General features: G+C 44.0%; 1 protein-coding gene across 1 annotated transcript in view; it reads left to right on the top strand.

The window, feature by feature from the left end:
- The first annotated feature begins 9098 nt into the window (after positions 1-9098).
- The window catches only part of GABRB3 (gamma-aminobutyric acid type A receptor beta3 subunit), a 227023-nt gene continuing 219479 nt past the window's right edge, over positions 9099-16642 (top strand). The window contains exons 1-3 of the mRNA XM_030814461.1: positions 9099-9278; positions 9389-9480; positions 9692-9759. Coding sequence (XP_030670321.1) covers positions 9199-9278; positions 9389-9480; positions 9692-9759 — 240 coding nt within the window. The 5' untranslated portion in view covers positions 9099-9198. The remainder of the gene's footprint in view (positions 9279-9388; positions 9481-9691; positions 9760-16642) is intronic.

Here is a 16642-nt window from a genome sequence, read left to right as displayed (position 1 = left end):
TGCTTTCTGAGGTCAGCATCGCACTAATACAAAAACTAGGCAAGAAAAGGCAAACATAACACTGAAACACTCATGACCATAGGCACACACATTTTAAAAATAATATTGGGCAATCAAATGCAGCAACAGGTAAAAAGTATAAGCAAAGTGACCAAGCAGTGTTTATTCTAGGAATACAAATGTTGCTTAACATTTGAAAAATCAATGTCATTTATCAGTCTTTACTGGAGTAGTTTATCAGTCTTTACTGGACTTTGATGGTGAGAGGTGACAGCGTGTTGGCAGCCCTCATAGCCCTCGCTCACTCTCAGCGCCTCATCGGCCTTGGTGCCCATTCTGGCCACTCTTGAGGAGCCCTTCAGCCTGCAGCTGCACTGTGGGAGCCCCTTTCTGGGCTGGCCAAGGCCAGAGCCAGCTCCCTCAGCTTGCGGGGAAGTGTGGAGGGAGAGGCGCGGGTGGGAACCAGGGCTGCCTGCGGCGCTTGCAGGCCAGCGTGAGTTCCGGGTGGGCATGGGCTCGGCAGGTCCTGCACTCGGAGAGGCCAGCCAGCCCCGCCGGCCCCAGGCAGTGAGGGGCTTAGTACCTGGGCCAGCAGATGCTGTGCTCCACTTCTCACCAGGCCTTAGCTGCTTTCCCGTGGGGCAGGGCTCGGGACCTGCAGCCTGCCATGCCTGAGCCTTCACCCCACCATGGGCTCCTGCACCACCCAAGCCTCCCCTACGAGAGCCGCCCGCTGCTCCATGGCACCCAGTACCATCCACCACCCAGCTGCTGAGGAGTGCGGGCACATGGCACGGAACTGGCAGGCAGCTCCACCTGCAGCCCCAGTGCGGGATCCACTGGGTGAAGCCAGTTGGGCTCCTGAGTCTGGTGGGGACTTGGAGAATCTTTATATCTAGCTAAGGGATTGTAAATACACCAATCAGCACTCTGTATCTAGCTCAAGGTTTGTAAACACACCAATCAGCACCCTGTGTCTAGCTCAGGGTTTGTGAATGCACCAATCGACACTCTGTATCAGGCTACTCTGGTGGGGACTTGGAGAACCTTTGTGTGGACACTCTGTATCTAGCTAATCTAGTGGGGACCTGGAGAACTTTTGTGTCTAGCTCAGGGATTGTAAATGCACCAATCAGCACCCTGTCAAAATGGACCAATCAGCTCTCTGTAAAGTGGACCAATCAGCAGGATGTGGGTGGGGCCAGATAAGAGAATAAAAGCAGGCTGCCTGAGCCAGCAGTGGCAAGCTGCTCGGGTTCCTTTCCACACTGTGGAAGTTTTGTTCTTTTGCTGTTTGCAATAAATCTTGCTGCTGATCATTCTGTGGATCCACACTGTCTTTATGAGCTGTAGCACTCACTGTGAAGGTCTGCAGCTTCACTCTGGAAGCCAGTGAGACCGCGAACCCACTGGGAGGAACGAGCGCCGCCTTAAGATTTATAACACTCACCACGAAAGTGCGCAGCTTCACTTTGGAAGCCAGTAAGACCATGAACCCATCAGAATGAAGAAACTCCGAACACATCCCAATGTCAGAAGGAACAAACTCTGGACATGCTACTTTTAAGAACTGTAACACTCAACTGCAAGGGTCTGCGGTTTCATTCTTGAAGTCAGTGAGACCAAGAACCCACCAATTCTGGACACAATGGCATTTGCACTTTTGAATTATTATAGGGGTATTACGCTGTAGGAACTCTTAATTTGGGTTTGTCTGATGTTTCCTTGTGATTGGATTTAGCTTGTATATTTTTGTGGAAGTGACATAAACTGATGATCTCACTGTGTTATATCATGGGATGCATAATTTTGAGATCTAATTCTTTAAATTTGTTCATATTCATCTGTTGATTAAGGTAGCATCTGCCCAGCTAAATTATATACTGTTTTCAATTTATAATTAATTTTATAGTTAATTTTATAATTTTGTGAAACACAGACTTAAAAGCTCATTAATGATCAAAATATATCATTCATGATAAAACACTGAAATGTGTATGAACTCTAATTTTCCTATTTTATCCTTTGGGTTGTAATTCATTATTATCATTTTTTATTTTTGCTCAAATCATCCCAGAATTAGGCAGTATAAAAAATTCAAGCCGGATTTTGTGTCTTTTTCACATGTTCTCGTCATTCTTTGAACACCTCCTTGCTCTGCCACAAATGTTCCAATCCCATCTTATACTTTCCCTGTCTGTCTCTAGAAGTATCCATTTTCCCAAGTAGCTCTGGTTCCTTTCAGTAGAAAATAGTATGGAGAAGCCAAGATCTGGGTGCAGAGGGTGCTCATTGCTATCGTGCTGTCACTGTTCCCAGGCCCTCTTGGTGGGTAGAAGCAGAGTATATATATATATACGCACACACACACAACACACACGTGTGTATATGTATGCAGGAAGTACATATATACATGTCTATATGTGTGTGTATATATAGTTGTATTTATAGATATACTTTGAAAATCAGTAGTTCACACTCATACATTCAATTGCAATCATACCACAGGGATTATTTCTCCCTTTTTTTGTACTTGTAACTCCCATCTCCAACAGAGAGAAACTTGGCTTCTGTTACTCTTGGTATATGTACTTATTGGATTAAGTTTCCACTATGTCTCCCATTGCTGCCACTGCTTCCATTCCCTGTGGGCATTCTCCTCTTCCTTTTCAGGTTCTGACTGCCCATTTTGGGCCATCCCAGTACATGGATGCCTTCCTGACCTTGCTTGGGCTGTTTTTCCACAACAGGTCACTTTATCAAATGAATGCCCCCCTCATCTTCACCTTGTGTGTGTCTTCCTGTGGGGGAACCCTCCTAGCACTGTGTGAGCTCAAACTCTGTATGCCAGGCTCGCCCACCCAGTGCTTGCCCTCCTCCTCCTGCGTGGGCTTAGACCCTCATGCAGGGCAGGCTTCAGGCCTAGACACTCTCCTCATCCTCTGAAACCGACTGCCAGACCAGACCAGGCCTCAATGGGGGATGTTCTCTTAGCTTTGCTGTGGCTATAATTTCAAACACAGGCTACTTTGCCCACGTCCCATGATCTGAGAACTATGGCTGGCTCTCCCTCTCCAGGCCTTCCTTACTTTGCTTTGGCTGTGATTTTCAAACTAAGCCTTCCATGTGAAATGGTGCTTTTCTCAGTTTCTCAAGCTATGAAGCTTTGTGCCATCTTCACACTGCTTGGACTCTGGCCTGATAGCTCCCTACTCCATACCAGGTGCACACCATGTACTTCTCTACTCTTAGGACTATACTTTTCCAGGAGATGAAAGAAAAGGAAGACAGGGTAGGGGAGGGAGAACAGAAGAAAAATAAGAGGAAGATGTCAACACCATACTTAATGGTAAACAAACAAACAAACAAACAATCCCGGACAACAGCAACGATAAAACCTGAATATTTTTCCCTAATATTGGAACAAGGCAAGGGTGTCCACTCTTACCACTTCCTTTCCACATTGTACTGGAAGCCCCAGCCAGTACTGTAAGGCAAGAAAAAGGAATTTAAAATATCTACGTATAGGAGAGGAAGAAATAAACTGTCTATATTCACAGATGACATAATTATCTCTTGGATATAATCCTAAGGAATCTACAAAAAAGTCTATTAAGTACACTGAGTAAGGTTGTAGGATGTAATGATAATATAGAAAAGTTAATCATACTTATATGTACTAGCAGTATGCAATTGGCAATTAAATATTTTAAAATCACTTATAATAGCATAAAAATATGAAATATGTTATGATGTCAATTTTCCCTAGATTCGTCTACAGATTTTATGTAATACAAATTAAAATCCCATCAGGCTTCTTCATAGAAATTGAAAAGATCATTCTAAAATATTTATGAAAATGCAAAGACGTCACACAGTTAAAATAATTTTGGAGAAGAACAAAATTGGATGGATTATGCTACATTATTTCAATATTAACTTTATAGCTACATTAATCAAAACAGTATGGGTTAGTGTAAAGAGATATAGATAAATTAATGGAAAAGGGTAAATAAAATAGAGTAAAAAAACACAGCCATACATATAAGATCAATTGATTCTCAACAAAAATATAAAGGTAACCAGATTGAAGGAAAGAATATTTCCAACAAATCATGGTCCATGATATGGTTTGAATCTATGTCCCTGCCTAAATCTCATGTTAAATTATAATCCCCAGTGTTGGAGGTGGGGCCTGGTGGGAGGTGATTGGATCACGGGGGAGGTTTCTTCTGGTTTAACACCATCCCCCTTGGTATTGTTGTGACAATAGTGAGTTATTGTGAGATCTGATTGTTTAAAAGTGTGTAGCACCTCCCCTCCTCTCTCTCTCTTCCTCCTGCTCTGGCCATGTGACATGTCTGCTTCCCCTTTGCCTTCCGCTGTGATTATGTTTCCTGAGGCCTCCCTAGAAACAGAAGTCGCTATGCTTTCCACACAGCCTGCAGAACTGTGAACCAATTAACCATTTTTTCTTTACAAATTACCCATTCTCAGGTATTTCTTTATAGCAGTGTGAGAACTAATACACTTCATTTGGAAGAACCTTGATCCTTGCATCATCCACAAAAGTTAACAAATAACAAGTCTAAATATTAATGCTAACTTTTAGATAACACGCAGAAAATCTTAACTTTTAATTAGGCAATGATTTCTAAAGTAGAATATCAAAAGTGTGAACCTTAAAAGAAAAAAATGGATAAATTGCATTTCATCTAAATTAAATTCTTCTTTTCTTTGAAAGATACCATTAAAGAAATAAAACAGCAAGGCGGCAGACTGGAAGAAAACATTTACATTACATATATCTGACAAAGGATTTATATTCAGAATATATAAAGAACTCTAGCTGGGCGTGCTGGCTCACGCCTGTAATCCCAGCACTTTGGGAGGCCAAGGCAGGTGGATCACAAGTTTAGGAGTTCAAGACCAGCCTGGCCAACATAGTGAAACCCTGTCTTTACTAAAAATATGAAAAATTAGCCAGGCTTGGTGATGGGTGCCTGTAATCCTAGCTACTTGGGAGGCTGAGGCAGGAGAATCACTTGAATCCAGGAGGCGGAAGTTGCAGGGAGCCGAGATTGAGCCACTGCTTGGCACCCAGGGCAACAGTGCAAGACTCCATCTCAAAAAAAAAAAACCTCTCACATCACCATAAAAAAGATGGCAATTAAAATGGGCAAAAATCTTGTATCTTCAAAAAGAAAATGTGAGTGGCCAATATGTAAATGAAATATGCTTACTTATATATCACCAGGCAAATGCAAATTAAAACCACAATGGGTTGCCACTATACACCCACCAAGATGAACCCAGAAGATGTGGAACACCTGCATTTCTCTTGCATTGCGGGTGAGATGCAAAATCCTCCAAGTGCTTTGGAATATTTTGGCAGTTCCTTATAAAAGTAAACATACACTCACCACATGATTTAGCCATTTTACTCCTAGGTATTTGTCCAAGAAAAATGAAACCTCATGTCCATATAAAGACCTATATATGAATCTTTATTCATAATCACTAAAATTGGAAAGGCCCATCAACAGGTGAATTGAATACTACTTGGCAATACAAAGGAACAAACTACGGATCTGCAACAACATGAATTGAACTCAGAAACATTACACCCAGTGAAAGACGCCAGACATGAAACAACGTATAGTACATCATTCTACTTATATAGAATGCCTAGAACAGGCAAGAAAAAAAGTAACAAGTGTAATGACAGAATGTATGTCAGTCAGAGCTTGTCTGGAACCCTCAGTGGCAGATGGGTCAAAGGGTCACAAGAGAACTTTGGGAATGATGAAAATGTACACTAGTTTATACATTTGTTGAGACTCAGCTAACTATACATGCAACATTTTATTTCATGTGCTACGAGTTGTTTTTCTGAAGAGCATTAAAATGTAGTGCCAGAAAATTTTGATACTGTTTAAAAAGACAAATTTTCTATAAGAAAGAAGAGTGACTGAACAAAATAGTTTGGGTAAAAGGCATTTGGGTCAATGCAAATGCACAAACATGGATGAGGTAATGTGATCACCTGATGCCTCCAAGCTATCTGCTTCCCTTCCTTCTTTTTACCTTGAGAGTCTCCAAATATTCTTCTAGACCATTTAAAACCACCTTCCTATGAACAAAACGCCATTCACCTCCTTTTCCTATTGCCATGAAAAATTACCCTCTGTGGGACTCCTGGAGACTTTTTTTCTTCCAGTCTAATATGAATGCAAGTAAGAACTGAATTAATAATTTTCTGCTGATTTGGCTAATACGTAATTACTATCTAAGCAAGAGAGCATAAGGATGTGGGTGCTGGTGTTCGGTGCTTATCCACCCTTCCCAGATGACTGCCTATGTTGGAGGGAGCTGAGAAAGGAGGAAGGGCGGCAGGCTGCATGTCCACCCTTTGTTTCGGATGTAGGTGCAAGTTGGGCAGCGGCTGTGATGTGCAGTAGCGTGTGGGTGTGTAAGGACCTTATAGCCCATGCATCCTGTTCACACCTTTGCAGTCTTTCTCTTTGATTTTGCCTTTTGAAAGAGACTGTGTTTTAAGTGACACTTCTAGTGACTTGCCGACTAATTCACAACTCAGCCTAGGTTCCCCAGAAAACATATTCTGAGGCAAAATTTAGGTGGTGATATGTTACTAGGATGTTTGATTCCAATGAAAACAAGAGCAAAGGAAAAGGGAATTGTGGCATGAAAAGAGAGGGGGCAGATAGGAGGGTTCATTACCAGGCAGACCACCCACTGCTGAGTATGAAGTACAAAAGATGGATCCATCTCACAAAATCATCTTTGAGAGGCCAACAGCGACTGCATCTCAGGACATTTCTTAGGAGGCAATAAAGGGAGACTCTTTGATCCATGGATATGTGTCCATTAGACAAAAGTCTGCCCCATAGGTTTTTACCTTGCCTGAAATTTCAGATTGCATATATGTGAGTACTGAGCAAATCCCGTGGCATCTTAGACCTTGTGGATATGAGGTGAGCATATCCCATGTGGGCTTGTTCCCATGTAAAGCTGATCAGACCTCTTGCAGAACTGGGTGCTGAGGCAGCAGCTGGGGTGATAAAGCCAAAAGCTCCAGAGAGGGTGAAGCCAAGAAGTTCTGATGTGATGCATGATTGGATAATAACGTTTGTAATGTGGTTTTGCAAGTCTTAGAACATATAAACTGGTAGTAAGGGGGCTAATTCTTGCTATGTTGTTGGTTTTATTCAAACAACTTCTTTTCATTGTTTACTTTTTATAGCCACGATCCCCAACAGGGCATTTCTCCGAAAGAAATGCATGCAAATAGGAGAAATAAACTGAAATATGAATGTGTGTGTGATACAACAGATACAATTTTCCAGATAATTTCATTGTGCATTAACAGAACATTGAATGCGAAGCAGTGGTGAATAGACTTTTCCAGAAAATAATTAGGGTGCTATATTTATCTCTGAATCTTTCAGGTACTGCGGCCACATTTTCTGTTCCAAAAATAAAATAGCTGATTTTTAGAAAAGGCAGTTATATTTAAAACTAATGCACAGAAACATGCCAACGTGAGATTTAGGATCTAGATTTAGATATTTACTAATATAAAGTCTCAACGATGTTAAAGAAAAGCTTAAGCTTCATGGAAAAAAAAATGAGTCAATACTGGAAAGTAGTTATCTATTATTAACCATTCATTAAGTCCTGGAATAATCTGAAGAAGTCTACAGAACACAAAAACGAGCTTGATGTGTAGGTTTTGTTAGTTGGCTACAAGTAGAATTGTGTAACCATCTTCTTCAATATTAGAAGTCCGAGGTACAGAGAAACTTTATTGGGGATCATTCACTAAAATATAAAACCTGTGGCCGTAGGTGAGTGGCCCCTTAGGTGTGCGGTGGTGGTTCAGAGGGCGGGGTGCATCCGGTGTGCACCGGTACACCAGGGTCCTTGCACCAGTGCGCCAGTAGCCTTCTAATGACAGCCGAAGGAGGCCTGTTGCAGGGAAGCAAGGACCCTTGCCTTATATTAAGGACCACGGATAGCTCTGGGCGGCACCAAAAAAGGCACGTATTTTACCATCCCTGGAATGACAATCCAGTCTCCAAGTCTGGCTGGGATTCCAGTTTGCTGATAACAAAACACATATTCAGGCCTCTCTTAACCATCCATTACATTTGTATATATGTGAGCAGAAAGGGCTCAGTGCTCCCAAGAAATGTTCAGGAGTAAGGGTAAGAGGTGCAGTTTAAGGAGCAGCTGTTCAAAAAATGGTCCAATTTTATAAATGAAAATTCGGGCCGCCACGCCAGGGGCTGGAAGACGGGTCAGGCGGGAAAGCCTGGGAGTGGGGGTGGGGTAGGGGTAGGGGCGGGGATCCGTCGCCGTTTGGATGCTCGGAGACTAGGGGGGAGAGCGGATCCCAGCAGGTTAGGCCGGAACAGCGCCATGTGCTCCGGGCTCCTGGAGCTCCTGCTGCCCATCTGGCTCTCCTGGACCCTGGGGACCCGAGGCTCTGAGCCCCGCAGGTGAGACGGGGGCTTCCCGGCGTTCTGCAGGCACCGTCGGGAGGCGGCGGCACGCAGTCCGGCGGGCAGAGGCGCGGCACCCGGGGGCTCTCGGGCTGCGCTGCAGCGGGCGGTGGTCGTCGTGCGGGGCCAACGTCGGGGGCCGGGGTAGGCGGGCAGTGTTTCCGACGCCGCTTATTCCGGCGCCGAGGCTGCCAACAGTCCCTGCACTCGCCCGGCCGCCGAGAGCCCAGAGAAGCCGGCTCAGTGGCCGACCCCCGGCCCCTCCCGACTCCGCGCAGCCGCGGTTCCGCTCGCAGCGTCCGGCCCGGGTCGCCCCCGCACTCCGCGGTCCCAGAGGTCCGAGTCCCGTGCGGCGGCCGCCGAGGCGGGACGGGAGCGCACAGGGCCCCGGCCTCGGGCCGCGGCGAGCGAGGGGGAGGGCAGGGTGCGCGGCGCGGCGGCTCCGCCTCCGACTCTCCGGCCTCCTCCCCCGCCCCGCGCCCGCGCGCGCTCCTCCCTCCCCGCTCCTCCCCCCTCTCCCAGCGCCCGCTCCTCCCCCTCCTCCCCTCCCCCTCCGCCCTCCTCCGCTCCGGGCCAGCGCGGCGGCGGCGGCGGCAGCAGCAGGAGCAGCCCCGGCTGCGGGTCGCGACGGCGGCGGGGCGCCCCCTCCCCCGTGCCGGGGCGCGGCGGAGGGATGTGGGGCCTTGCGGGAGGAAGGCTTTTCGGCATCTTCTCGGCCCCGGTGCTGGTGGCTGTGGTGTGCTGCGCCCAGAGGTAGGGTCGCGGGTGGGCCGGCGGGCGGCAGGCAGGGCGCGGGGTGTGCGGGGCGCTGGTGGCTGAGCCGCCCCTGACCCTGCTCTCTGTGCTCCCCGTCCCTCCCCCAGTGTGAACGATCCCGGGAACATGTCCTTTGTGAAGGAGACGGTGGACAAGCTGTTGAAAGGCTACGACATTCGCCTGAGACCCGACTTCGGGGGTAAGTGGGCTGCGCGGGGCCGCTGCGGGAAGCGCGACCCACGGCGGCATTGGCCTGGGCGGAGGGAGGCGGGGGCCGCATCCACGGAGCCGCGGCGGGTGGGGGTGGGGGCCCTTCGCCCGTGCCCCTCCTGGGATAGCCCCCAGTCCTCAGAGCCGCCCGCGCCCCGCGCCGGAGCTGGGCTGATCGCCGTGTCCTGCGCTTCCCGCAGGTCCCCCGGTCTGCGTGGGGATGAACATCGACATTGCCAGCATCGACATGGTTTCCGAAGTCAACATGGTGAGTGCCCGCCCTCCCAGGGCGGTCCCCGAGCCCCCGGCCCGCTGTCTGGGATCACAGGCGTCCACAGTGCTGGGCCGGAGGCCTCTTCGGCCGGGGCCGAGTTTCCCCGGCCCCCAGAGGGAGCCGCGCTCCCGGGCGCCGGCCCCTCGCTTGCCAGGCTCCCTGCACCCGCCCGGGGCGCTCGGGGGCCTGGCCGGCGTCGGAGCCGCGAGGGCGCACCCTTCCTGCGGAGGGGTCCTGGCCGGCCTAGTGCTCCCATCTGCCGCTGCCCGTGGGCTCCCAGCCCCTCCAGCGCACTGTCGCCTGGTCCCGAGGTTTCCCGAGCGCTGTCTCGCCTCCTTAGCAACAGGCGCTGGGGAACCGGGAGAGGCGAGATGTGGGGGTGGCTCCTATATTCTAGGTAAGAGGTACTTAAGGTTTCCTTTGTTGTCGTTTGGAAAGAGATGCTGGCTGCAGGAAAGGGGAACGAAGACGGTGGTCTGTGCGTTCCAGGGGTGTCTCTGCGGTTTTTCCAAGGCTGCCTCCTGGACTGGGAGACCCGGGCCCGGCACCGCCAGTCTCTGTCCGAGGTGCTGACAGGCTTCCGCTGCTTCAGAGAGCGGGAGGCCGCGCCTAGGCGGGCTCTCAGAGGAGCCGCTCTGCCGGGAGAGTCGGAGGCCGGTGACCCAGTGTCACTTAGGTTTTCTGTGAATGCAGACTGGATTCAATATTCTGACCTGTGGGAAGCGGAGGTCAGTACCCCGAGGTGCGAAGCGGGCTTTTGCCAGGAGCGCTTTAGGACGCCAGGGAATCAGGAGAAGGATGGCTCTTTCATTTGTTAATTGAGCTGAAACGCCGTGGGATTTGAAAACTAGTTTAGTTTTCTGCCGAGAGACACTGTAGAAGGAGCATTTGTAAACAATGTATGTTTTTTTTTTTGGAAGAAATCGTTTGGCAACTTTTCTTTCGGACATACAACATTGAGAATACAGTGAGACATGGTTTTAGATCCACTCGGTAGGCTTCTTAACTCTCGTGTACGTCGGAATCACGTGGGCAAACTTGCTTTAAATGCATGCCTGCTAGTTCTTCACTCCAAGGGATTCTGATCAAGATAGGCTGGAGTCTTGGGGTCTCTGCATTTAAAATTACTTCTTCAGATATTTTGAAGCGGGTATTTTGTGGACAATATTTTGAGAAACTTTGCAGTAAGTCACAGATATATGAATATATACAAATAAAGTAAAACTATTTTTAAAAATAGACGTTAGTGAGATAGTTTTAAAATACCTACCACTAAGGATCTTGTAGGACGAAACTTTTGACCACGCCAAGCTGTTCTCATTAATTTTTCACTGTTAATCTAAAGCTTTTAAATTTACAATATGTATTTAAAAATGTACTTTTTTCCAAAGTATATCACTTAGGACATTTGTAAGTCAAATATTGTATCAGTAAAAGTGTTAGCAAGAAACACAGAAGGAATGTGACTGCATAAATTACCTTACAATAAAAATTAGCATTATGTCTATTTTACTTTTTATGTAATACTATAAAATATTTTACTCAAAATGTTTGTTTTATGCTTTTAAGGAAACAAGTTAATACATTTAAGATCCACACTCTGTGATCTGTGATTTTCTCAGTTGGGGACTTCACGTTCTCTAGAGAAGACAATTTAGTACAGAAGTTAATTGATTATTTAGTGGATTGTTATGTCAAAAATAATTATGTCGGGGGATGGCAGGTGGAAGAGAAAATGTATTGATTTGGCCCTTTAAGAACTCTACACAATAGTAAAATAATTCGGGGAGTGAGGAGAGTGTGCTGTTGCACACCATCACATATTTGTTTGAGTTATTTTTTAAACTTAGTTTTCCAGTTGTTCTGGCGTCATGCTGATAGTTGGTACGTTTAAAAACTTCATCCATGTTTGCCTAATTTGTAGTCTATGATTTGAAGTGTCTCAATTTTCTCTGAACCCAGTAACAGAAAGACAAATGGAAGATATAGGCCATTGTATTGAACAATCTTTAAGTGTATATGCCATAGCCAATAGGTATGCATAGCAATCCAAAATATACTTGTACGCATTTTTTTTGCATTCTTATGACAGTACTTTTTCTGGCTCTGTAAACACACACCTATTATAAACAAATATTGAGGATCCCAGTAGGATTGGAGACTGAAGGCTATTGGGCAGATGTGAATGTCAGCCATTTAAAATATCTTCCTCCCACAAGGAGATTGGTCACATCATGTTTTAGAAAAATCCGATTTTCCTTGAAATATTTATGCATGATAATAGCTATGGTATTTCGCCTGTTCCTAAAGGAACCTCAAATAGAGCAATGGTTAAATATCATTTAGGATCTCACGTTTTAGAGGGAAGGAACAGAAAATACATAAGCATAGGATTAGAGCTGCCACTCAGTCAATGTTGTTTGAAAACAGTAAAATCTATTCATGAGCTTTATTAATCACCTTACTGGTCACACAAAACTAAGTGTGGTAAGTTATGAAACTTCAATAAGAAATGGTCTCACTTTAAGTGTGTTGTAACTCTTAGAGCAGATATGACAAACAGTTGTTCACAGGATGTGGCAAGTCCCATTAGAGGAACAAGTGACAGAGGCACACAGAAGAGAGAGGGAGGGAGGAGGAGGGATGAGAGAAGCTGGCTGGGAGGAAGGAGGTATTTGATGTGGAAACTTCCATGAAATAAATTATATTTAAATTGTGTGAGGGGTATGAATAGAATTCTGACTGGCTTACTTGAAGGAGGATATTCTGGGTTAGGAAAGAAAATGGCAGAGTTACGAATGGATGGATGAGCAGGATCAGAGATTTAGAAGGGGATATTCCAGAGATGAAGTAGGAAAAGCAAGACAAACCCCTGTGCACCTAGGCCATTCTGCAGGAGGCCAAGGACTTCACATGATAATTTCAGGAAATAAGGAGCCTATAAATGGTAAAGGTTTTAAAGCAGGTAATTGACAGGACTTGAGATGTGGCATAAGATGACTATTTTGGCCAAAATGTTAATTTAGATAGAGTATTAGTGATGGTGAGGTAGAATGAATGAGGGATAAATGATCTTGGAAGATTCTTTCTTGAAATTTTCCCCTCAGGTTTTGATAGATGCATTTTTGAAAACGTGTATTTAGTGAAATAAATACGAATTCACCAAAGTTTGAAACAAGGACTTTGAAAAACACGTGTATCTCAAAATGGGGAGAGATGTGTATGCATTTGTTCATGAGTTTTTTGAGGGTGATTGCAGAGAACAGTAACAGATACTACACAAGAATGATGCTGTTGTTGCTTTTTGCTTTAAACAATTGTAGACTCCAGTCTTTATCTACTGGTAGTGTGGGTAGACGATGCCTCCAAAAAATGTCTCCAATCTCAAATAAACACATATATAGATCAGTTATGCATGTAAATGCATATCTCATCATTCATTTTGGTGTTTTGTGGAAACAATCTAGGAAGGGATTTGAATGTTTTAATATTTAGCATTGGTTTTGCCATAACTTGCTTCATGGATAGTGGAGTTATACATTTCCATTTTTTTCTAAATCTTTTAATGTTTCTTTTCATACATTCTTTTTTTTTAAATTAGCTGACCTGATACTCGTCAAAGAACATTTTGTTTTGTGTAACTTCCCTCTTGTTTCTCTTAGCCCCTGTTTAAAATTTTAGATAATCTATAAAAATTATACATGGCTAGATAATTATTGTGATTTAGTTTGTATATTTCTTTAAGTGAGATTGCGTATGTCCAAGAACACTGTCTGCTTAAAATTACTGTGTGTGTTATAATTTTGGTGCTTACCAGTGGTTCTAGTGAACAATAAATGTGTTGAGTAGATAGATGAAGAGATCAACAAATGGGAAAAACTATTGCAAGTATAGGAAACATAAAATATTGAAAAATAAAACAATTAGGGATTTTTAATTTAAAAGCAGTATTTTAAAATATGAGTTTTAAAAAATTTATTAAAATGAGCCATTGTTTGATCCGTTAATTTGGAGAAGTTACATGTACTTACTTTTTACTTCATTAACTATCTGGTATTAGGGACATAAAACTAGATTCAGACTCTAGTGATAGTAATGATAATTCCTGTGATTTAACTTGCACTTTGCTATTACTTCATACTTAATCCATTAAAATTAACTCAATCCTAATGAAAGTGTAACTACAGGACTTTTTTTTCCCATTTCATGTGTATAAATAATAAATTATTGTTTTTTGTTTTTAAAAATTAGAGTTTCTTTTGGGTAACATACAATGTGTATTTTTAGTTATGAGACATACTCATCCATTATGCTAGCTGTTTTGTGTTCACTTCTCACTTGTTGCATTTTCTTCTCATAAAATCCATTTTTTAATGTCTAGGTGTGAAATAAGTGTGCAAATGAACATAATTTTAGCACATTTCAAGAAGCAGCTTTGGAGCTGTATCACTGCTAAATGGATACAGTCATACCCATGTACAAAAATCACACACACACACACATTTGCACTATTATTTTATGTTTTTCTTTCTTCTTTTTAGAAGAGGGGCAAAGAGGAGAGGCAGATTCAGGCTAGAGTGAGCTAAGATTAGAGGTTTGGAAAATGCAGCTTTTAGACATCTTTTGACCAAATTTATGTTAATTAGTCCTCCTTCCCCCTACTTCAGGGTCTAGAAGCTGCTTTGCCATCAGTGAGTGCTGAATGAACACAGTGCATCCAGTCCCTGGCTAGGTTATCAGGCAGGAGGATCTGAATCCCAGCGGTCCATGTAGTGTGTTTAAAAAAAGCCTTATAGCATTGGGAGCTATGGGTTCTGTTTCCAAGTCCGTGGGAACATCTAGCCTCAGGCAAGTCACTTAATCCTCAGGAATTCAGTCGGAGGTTTCCACATGCCCATTGTGTGGGGACACAATTGATACCAAAGTGGTATCATAAGAGGCTGAGCTCTACAGAGAAAATCTCAGTGAGGACACACACTATCACATGTTAGCAGGCTGTCTTTTACTGATTGCTTCTGGAGAGGCCTGGGCCATATTCAGAGTTTGCATATGAATTGCTATTAGCAGTTTAAAGGTAGGAAATGCGCTAATGCTCTTATTACAAAGCACGCTGGGGGATGACTCAGCAGAAAGGAAGAGTTTCCCTGACCCAGTTGGGGTTGTAAAACTGCTTACATGGAAGGCACTTGAGGGGTAAGGTCCAGGGTGTGTGTCTGTGCTTGGCTCTAGGTTGCTCCATTTGGGAGGTAAGGGTGTTTACTGAGCACATTACTTTTCACTGACGGTATGTTTCATGCATAAGTTATGGGCCAATGCTGGGCCACTGATAAGAAAGCATATAATGAACTTCAGAGATGGATGACAATAATACCTTATATAATATGCTCTTTAGTAAGAGAGGCTTGTGTTTAATATTAGAACATATGGTATAGAGAGCAAAAAGAGAATGCTTTTTGCCTTTCTCCTCAGGGAGGTTGTAAAGCTTATGTTACATCTCTTAAAAAAATGGATCTTACATGCATGGTCCTGTTGTGGATGGCCTCTTGCTTGAGCCTGTGCTGGGCTCTAGGATCTTATGGTATGTTGTCGTTGGTTTGAAGTGATGGGGCAAATCTGCTTATTTACATGTAGTTAAAAAATTAACTACATGTAAATGAGTTAAAGAAGTCTGGTAGGTTGCAGTTGGAGTTGCAGTTGACAAATTATGACTGCTGTCTGTCTTTGACTCCAACATTTGGTTTTTCCAAAGATAAAGTATTCTGTTTATATTTCCTTGGATAATGGTAAATAAAATGAGTTCAAAAAGATAGCTGTTGCTTCTTGGGCTACTTGCCAAATGAAGGTATCTTGTAGATTTGGTCTTCATTTAAATGAAGAATGGAGTAGATGTTAATGAGGAGGGCAGTGTTCTTTTAATGAAATGCATGCAGGAACAAAAGAAATGGAGAAGTGTCGATAGCAGGTGGAGAGTTCTCCTAGGGTGTCACATCTCTTGGAAAGGAAGGCTCATGTTTGGGACTGCAGACTTCTTGATTTTCACAAGGAATGCCACCTGAATTCATCAGCTGACTTTTCAGAATCTAATATGGGTGACAGCTCTTCTTTTTCTTCTCTGGGTAACTGAACCTTTCTTTCTCATAGGGGTTTGTGTCTTATGCATGCTGATCATTGCATTTTGATAACTACCAAACATTGGGAATAAATAAATGAAGCCTGTCAAACATTTGAAATCTTTTGTCATTCATATTGAGGTGTGACCTAGGGAGTTGGTAACTAACAGTTTTACACCATTCTGCGGTTTATAAAATGCTTCAGGTATTATGTCACATTTGATTATCAAACTTGATCCATCAGATGGTGAGGTAGGTAATAGAGGTGTTAACCGCATCTCCATTTTTTAGATGAGGAAATAGGCTCAGAAATAGCACCAACTTTCTCACTCTTACTGCACGACAAAGCTGGGACCTGGTTCTGCTTCTTTGATCTGTCTACCTCATCATGCTACAGGACAACAAAAGATGCTTCTTTAAGGGCTCACGGGACTTTGTCTTCTTCCATGACCTTCACTGCTATCTAAATTAGACATTTCCCATTCTGCATTTCTGTGAAAACTTATTCTTTCCTGCAACACTTATTATAGTGTTAAATGTTCTTTGGGTGTGGTTTGCTTAGTCTTTCTTCTCCATCTCTCTCCTTTAGAGCATACACTCCGTGAGGCAGGGCTGTTTCTATGAGTGAGGCAGGGCTGTTTCTATGAGCCGTTCTTTGCATAGGATCCAATATTTGATAGGTACCTTTTCAATATTTGTGGAAAGGAATATATGAATGAAGAATAAACAAATGAATAAATATATAAGTGCATGAAGAAAGTGATATG

This window comes from Nomascus leucogenys, chromosome 6, assembly GCF_006542625.1.
Source record: "Nomascus leucogenys isolate Asia chromosome 6, Asia_NLE_v1, whole genome shotgun sequence".
Taxonomy (NCBI): Eukaryota; Metazoa; Chordata; class Mammalia; order Primates; family Hylobatidae; genus Nomascus; species Nomascus leucogenys.
The sequence above is the reverse complement of the archived record's forward strand: the minus strand, read 5'-3'. Positions and strand labels throughout refer to the sequence as shown.